We start from the raw sequence: 7,826 nt of genomic DNA on the forward strand, positions 1-7,826 counted from the left end.
TCCAGGCACTCAGTCGGGTACCTCTTGCTTATAAAACACTACCAATGGAGTGTCACTACCCTCTTTTATACCAGTGCACTAAATTTAAAAGCAAGAGCATGCGAATGTGGGGTTTGAGCCTTCCTTGTTCCACAGGACTCAGTGGCACATTTTTCACTGCTCTGATCAGACCTTGTGTACAGGTTGCAGTGCAGACACTGCTGAAGCCATGCCCTCTTGTCTAAAAGAATTTGGGATTCCCGTTCATCTCCTTTTATAAACAGAGAATATAAACTGAAAAGTTGGAAGTTATTACACACAATTTCTTAAGCTATATTTAAACACATGCAATTAAAAGATAAATTCAGAAGCAGTAGATGCTGCTTCTGCAAGAGCAGCATACTTCCAAAAGGTCCACTTTCTCCTAAAGTGAGAAGAATTTCCTTAATTGGTAAGAACTGCATTGGAAGAATTTAGCGCACATAGTATCTTCAATGTGACAAAAAAGCCACTGGCACTGATGAGATTTTGTCCAGTGCAGATTTCAGATGGCGTATTGTCACTTTGCTCCTCCATTGCCTTGGATAAGCTGCTTTTATGAGTTCTCTCAGACATACTAACATTAACCTTTCTTACTTCTAATTTCAAACACAAGTGTCTATATATCACCACATCTGTTAGTTGATATCGGAAAGTGTGGATTTTTTAAGTCATCTCACATGTAAAGCCACCAGTATCAAGATTAGAAATCTTTTCCATCATTGATCCAACCCTAAACTGTAGTTAAAGTTCACATACTAATTAAATACAACTTAGGTACGGTTAATCTTTCAAAACATTTTGTAGATGTAAATTTTAGAAAATATCTGGTACAGGGTAGAAAATTGCAGGTCTTCTGCAAGGATTTCATGAAGCAGTGCAGTAAGGAATAGGCAAATTATCATATATCTGCAGGATTCTGCTGAAAATACTTTGCTTCTCTTCCTTCAAGATCCAGACTGGCCCCAATTAGCTGTCCTCAGGTCTTCTTCCTTACTATCACGTTGTAGGACCTTCTGTCCAAGCAGAGACAAGCCAGGAAGAGAGTGGACAGGCTTAGGCTGCAGCTTATCTGGCCTTGGGATTTTACTGCCTCCTTCATGCTTCCCAAACTGCCAGGATGTACTTCTTAAAGGCTGACCTTCGCACCAGCTAGCGTCTGGTTAATTAATTTTTTATGGTGATCTCTTACAGGCAGCTGCTTTCTTCTTACCATGTATAGCACTGCTCTTTTAGCTGTTACACTTTATTTCAGACTCTGTGTCTGATTGCCGAAACAATTTCAATTGTGCACTGCTCTCCCTGCTGTCCCTTCAGGCTGGATGATTGACGCAGACAGCCGGCCCAAGTTTCGTGAGCTGATTGCAGAGTTCTCCAAAATGGCTCGTGACCCTCCCCGCTATCTTGTTATACAGGTACTGAACACAGTGGTAGCAACATGTCTAATGGGCGTTTAATATCGGGTCCAGAATGATTAATGATGAATAGGAAAATAAATTCCTGGTTTGGACAATTTTTCCACATAAAAGATGCCAGGCCACACAGGCCTGCTTTGCTTCCTTCCGAGGCAGAATGATTTAGCCTGCCCATACCACTTCTGGGTGCTGCAGCAAAATTTTTTTTATGTTGACATTTACTTCAAGCTAAAAGATCCAACACAAATGGCATAGGTATGAGGATGTGAAAGCTGACTGAAATGGCAGAGCTCTGTGTTTTAGAGAATCTGTTGGTCTGTTTATCTCCTTGCCAGTGAAGGATTATTTCCTGTGATGTTTGCTGAAACATGATGTGGAAAGAGAAGCCATTTAGGAAAACAAGAGCAGTTGTAGAATAGATTTTGAACATCCTCTCTGGCACTGATGGTAAGAGGAAACAGCACAGCTGTTTTTGGCAGAATGTGAACTCACATTCAGTAACAGCATGAGTTGAGAAGGTATACTGCAAATAATTTCTAGCGCATGCTGATAATTTAAGGACAGTTCTTGCTTTCCACGTCTTAACACATTCAGCTAGAACCACAAACAGAATTTCAAGACCAATATTTTCTTAACACTGGTCCCTGTCTATGCCCAATAACATACTGAAGTTCTGAAAGGCTAACGGAGTTGGAATAGTTTGAATATTACAAAATATTCAAAAGATGTTACAAAAATGCAGATATTTTACAGCAGCATGGACATTGCAAGTCCAAATTCTATGGATAGTGAGGGCTTGAAGGAATTCAACTTGACGGAATCCTCTCTCACTCTGATTTGTCTCACAGGGAGATGAAAGGATGCATTTGCCCAGCCCTACAGATTCCAAGTTTTATCGCACCCTGATGGAGGAGGAGGACATGGAAGACATTGTGGATGCAGATGAGTATCTTGTCCCACACCAGGGCTTTTTCAACAGCCCATCTACATCTCGGACTCCTCTCCTGAGTTCATTGGTATGAAGCTTTTCCTCTCTGAAAACAAAAAAAAGAAGTAATGAGTGAACTGTTTCTCATGCTACCTGTATTTTCTCTCTCCTTCTTTTCAAAAGAGCGCTACTAGCAACAATTCTGCTACAACCTGCATTGACAGAAATGGGGTAAGTGGAATGACTCGTAAAAAAGGAGTAGCAGCACTGTGTGACCACTTTCCTATTGAAGCCCTCCCTCCATACTTTTATACCTCACTTACGCAAGTCAACTTCTACAAAACAGTCCCTGTAATACTGAATTTCTGCATTTCCAACGTAGCAGGGGCACCCTGTGAGGGAAGACAGCTTTGTCCAGAGGTACAGCTCAGACCCAACAGGTAATTTCTTGGAGGAGAGCATAGATGATGGCTTCCTGCCTGCTCCAGGTAAGTACCTCTCCTATGTTTCCATCCTAGGGCTATTCACTCACAAACCTTTTGATCAGTTAAGACTCTTGCATGAATATAGCTGTCTTCCTTACTCTTTGAGAGAAAGGAAGCAGTCCAAATGTTTCCTACCTTTTGCTTTTACTCAGTAAACAAGAGTGGAAACGCATGCACATATCCTGTTCTTAAACTTTTTCTGGTTGCTTTTGGCCACCTCTCATTTCCACTCCTTCATGAGCCAAGTTCCCCGTGTTTACCACATGTGCCATCTGGTCAGGAAGTTTAGGTGTGTCAGTCTATGTTTAAAGCTTTCTACTACTTCAGAAAATATCATGTCAACATGGATTTCACCCCTTATACCATTTCTGCCATATAGACAGTTTTCTGGTCATGTCACTGCTTTCAGATATTGATACACAGAAGGAAGCTCACAGGTTCCCATTAACTTACAGCACTGGCCATCACAGAGTGAGACAGAAGGCAGAGAGGGTCACGGTTAAGTAGTATCCTCAAAAAAAATTAACCTTCTCTCCCTTCCCACATCTCTTTTGAAAAGACTGACAAGAGACTGCATATGAGTGAGATGTGGAATCTCTGTTACTGTCTGTTCTGTATTTCCCAGGTAGTTGCTTCATCTCTAAACATTTTTTGAGGGATATGGCTTCTGACCACCAAACTCCCTACTGAAATTTCAGAACAGTGTCAAGGACATAGCTGCTGAAATCAGCACTAGCTATCTTGCAGCCAAGTTTCAAAGCTGCTGCTTTGAAACTTGAACTTTGATGGTGAGCTTCAAGGCAGTATGCTTCATGTACAGCTTGGCAGTCATTGCATTTAGCTCTCTTCCACTCTGGATGCAGAGCTGGGAAGTCTGGTGAGATGTTGCACTGAAAAAAGTGTTGCAGATGGATTAAAACGGCAGCTAAAGTGGTGCAAATGGTTGCATTAGTCATACCTCACCACTTCCATTATCTCGTTTGTTTGTTTTTAATTCCAGAGTACGTTAACCAGTTGATGCCCAATAAACCATCTACTGCCATGGTCCAAAATCCAATCTACAACAACATCTCTCTCACAACAAACTCAAAGCTCCCCATGGACTCAAGCTACCAGAATTCCCACAGCACAGCTGTGGACAACCCTGAATATCTCAACACTAACCAGTCCCCACAGGCCAAAACAGTTTTCGAGAGCTCTCCTTACTGGATCCAATCAGGCAATCATCAAATAAATCTGGACAATCCTGACTACCAGCAGGACTTTCTACCAAATGAAACGAAACCTAACGGTCTCTTGAAAGTTCCTGCAGCAGAAAACCCAGAGTACTTGAGGGTAGCAGCACCAAAAAGTGAATACATTGAAGCTTCAGCATGACCACAGAGGATTTCTTCTTGCATTGAGGCAAGCCAGACTGGTGAATCGTCTGGCTGCTGCAAGAGCAAAAACTGTTCAGCGCGAATGGCAACCACAATGCATCAATAAGCACACTTCAGCATGCAATCTGAATCTGCAAAGCCAATCTCACAGGATAGTTTGGGTCTTTTCTTGCCCATTTCCATGTATAGCTGAAGCCCATGCCCTGCACTGAGATGTGTGTTGAAATGGAGCGGGACCATTCTTGTACAGAAAAAATATGGATGCATTCCTTTCATTTTCAAATGGTAGCATGGTAAGAAGCCACTCTGGGATGAACTTGTGAGCTGTACACTCTGTACAGTCAAATTTCTTTCTACAATGTGTATTTTTATAAATGTTTCTAACAGATTTTTTGGATCTTTTACAAGATCAGATGCTTGTACTGCTCGTCTGTTAGTTGGTGATCAGATCACCAGCAGAAAGAAAAACAATGTTACTAAGTAGTTTTCCAAAGGTCCTGGAACAGAAATAGATGTTCCAAAACACAGGATTTTTACACATTGGCTCCACATACTGCATCTTGGCATGAACAGGAAAAGTGCATCTGGTGGATGTATGGGAGATTCTGTCCATGGCAGGATGAAGCAGATTATTCTGGGGAAAACCAGCACAAGGAGTGAATGGCAAGACACACCACCTACTGACCACTGCTGCTAAAAACTGACAGGAGGAATGCAGCTCACAATAATTTGTAGATTTTTACAGAGCACTCACTCATCTGTTTTCTGATGGTAAAACACAAGGCGTTTTTCTGATGTATTATGCTATTGTAGAGTTGTCAAAATGCTTCTCTTCTTCAACAAAGCTGTTAAAGATGTTGCCATAACTGAAAAAATAAGTGTCAAATAATGTTTAACACTCTAATTAAATGTCAAGGAAATGCAAATGTTTGCAAATTGGAACCTTCATGAGACAGACAGGAAGACTGATACTAAATTAAACTTCAGAAAGGCAGGAAACACAGGTAGCTCTAGCCAAATAGTCTCTTTTAGAGACTCGGAAATCTTTTTGCCTACATTTGGCAAAGAAAATGGTCATGCCCATACTAGTGCTTTCCTCACTTCAAGGCAGAATATGGCCAGTAGCTGTATAATGCCAGGGCAGAGGCTAGGGCTGTACCTTTCCCGGTGGGGTGACCTCTCACAGCTCAAAGCAACACAGGAGAGTCAGTGAGCATGGGTTCGGAAGAGTAAGCTAGAATGGTGGAAAAAGTTGCCTACCTCTTATGAAACACAGCTTCTGCTTCTTCAAAATTCCCAGCCTAGGCTTCTGTTGTCAGTGTGGAAGAGGCAGACTAGCCAAGGTTAAGACTTTAACATAATATATAAATACTGTGTATACTGATAGCATGTCAGTCACCGGAACCAAAGCAGGTACTCTTTCAAGGGCTCCATGTTACAAAACTTCTCTAGCAAAGATATTTCTTTGTGAAGTAGGAGTAAAATGCCCAAAGTGTGACCTTCCAGCAGCTTGGCAGCAGTGCAATTTTAATCAAACCATCAGTTCAGAAATTAAAGGCATGTTCATCAATTTTAGAACATTGTTTTTACAGATTTACTGAGGAGTGAAAGAGTGGTCATGTGAAATGACCCTTTTTATAGGTAATGCAGTGAAAAAGGCATTGGCAGCTCCTGTGTGTGCTGTAGTTCATCAGCTGCCTTTCATTTTGAGGTAGAAAAGTGTATTTAGTCAAAATCCAAAGGTTTTCCTGGTCTGCTATTTCATAGATTTGTGTCACTGAGACGTGAGTCCCAGCCACAGTGCTATGGGGAATGCAGTGTCTGACTTTGATTATTGCTGGTTTGTGTTTAAAACAATAACCAAAATTTAGTTCCCACGTCCAACTAGTGGCAGATTTCTCCTTGCATTCCTGAGAGCACATTTGTTCTGTTGCTCTCAAAAGCAATGTGAATGCACAGGCAGTGCTTTTCTGCCCACCCACCACCCCAAGAGGAATGTATATAAAACCAAAATGTGTTTTAAAAGAAAGCACAGATAATTTTCAGTTCACTAAATCTGTTCTGTCTCCAAGCAGAACACTAGAAAATCATACAGTGTGTGTCCTCCCATAGCAAATTTTCAACACCATTACATGGAAGAATGTATTGATGTTTTAATCTGTCATCCAAAACAAGAAAGCCACTAAGAAGGAGCAATATCTATAACCAGTGTTATGTAGCATTAAAATTGTTCAATATTGGTTAGTTTGCTTGCCCTTCTAAAGCTATTTAGGAGGAATTCAGTAGAGACTTATTACTAGAAACAGGGAAATACATCTAAAAATTATTTTTATATATCTATATATATAAATATGTATTTTTTTAATGAGAATACTAGGAAAGAGGCTTTAGCTCTTGATAAAAACATACAGGAAGATTCCAGACTTGTGGGATTAGCTGCATTGTGAAATAATTCCACTAAATATGCACCCTTTAAGCCATGATTTGTAAATAGGCAGCGCAGCAATGATTAAAAAGCCAGCAAAATAAAATAAAAAAAAGGCAGTGCCTCGAGGGGCAGATACAGTGGCACTGGGGTGAATGAGATTGTGCAGCTGCACGGTTGGCATGGGTGCTACACAGGGTAGTGCTTCTGGGTAACATGCATTAGCAAGGTACCCAACAATTGCCACTGAAAAAATAATTAATAAGCAGCTGAAATGCATTCTGTGTTGTTTTTTTCTTTCCACTGCAGGTCACTGACCGTATAACAGCAAGTAGCCCCATAGGTGCTGGTAAAGCCAAACTGGGCCAGGCAGCACTTTCACAGGCACCTTGCTGGTGCAGCGTTGTACAAGATGCAGGCTATTGAATGGGACAGAGAAGCTGTGGGCTTACAACTTTTAGGAAACTAAGTATTAGAATTTTATTTTCTGAATACTGGAAAAGATAAAGGCACTGCATCTTGACAGCTTACATACATCAGCATCCAAAAATAACTTGAAAGCGCTGCCGTTGTCTCTCAGGATACGTGGGTATAGAACACTGATTTTAAAACACAGCTAAACAGGGTAATGGAACAGGCCACAGCCACTGGTAAAAGCTAACAGACACTTTATAATCCAGAAAATAAAACCTCAGTTTTCACTGTATTTCTCATGGAAGGCAAAATGACACCACTCACAAGTTACTGTCTTTTAATCATAAAGCAGCAGTTAGTGACAAACTATTTGAAATAATAATTTAAGCACTACATGCTTGGATATGAAAATGTAAGTCACGTCAAGAGTCTTCATGTCACTTTGATGTTTTCCAGCAATCTGTGTGCGGTGTTGGTGCACTTTATTTCACTTGGGCCTTGGCTTGTTTTCTTCTGCTGCAAAGGAAATTGGCTTGGGAATTCTCCTACACAATGCATTATAAAATATGCTCCTGGGGTTTACTTGAGAGGAAGGGCAGAGTAATGCCAGGCTGAGGACACAGACAGCCAGTCCACATCTGAGACAGCTGCCGAGTTTGCAATGAATTGTTCTTGCAGGCATGGGTGGGAATAGCTACACAAATGGCTCCTCTCCCTGCTTCCACCTTGCAGAGAAGTCCTCTATATTTCTAGAGAGACTGT

At 41.1% G+C, this 7,826-nt stretch overlaps 1 protein-coding gene across 2 annotated transcripts in view; it reads left to right on the top strand.

Annotated features, from left to right (window-relative positions):
- Positions 1-4,223, top strand: part of EGFR (epidermal growth factor receptor) — a gene marked incomplete at both ends in the record, with an annotated part of 143,668 nt that extends 139,445 nt beyond the window's left edge. For both annotated transcript variants that reach the window (XM_079538685.1, XM_079538686.1), the window contains 5 exons: positions 1,336-1,433; positions 2,282-2,449; positions 2,545-2,592; positions 2,744-2,849; positions 3,847-4,223. In XM_079538685.1, the coding sequence (XP_079394811.1) occupies positions 1,336-1,433; positions 2,282-2,449; positions 2,545-2,592; positions 2,744-2,849; positions 3,847-4,223 (797 nt within the window). The remainder of the gene's footprint in view (positions 1-1,335; positions 1,434-2,281; positions 2,450-2,544; positions 2,593-2,743; positions 2,850-3,846) is intronic.
- Between the last annotated feature and the right edge of the window lie 3,603 nt (positions 4,224-7,826).

The sequence above is a fragment of the Tetrao urogallus genome (assembly GCF_951394365.1).
Source record: "Tetrao urogallus genome assembly, chromosome: 7".
Lineage (NCBI taxonomy): Eukaryota > Metazoa > Chordata > Aves > Galliformes > Phasianidae > Tetrao > Tetrao urogallus.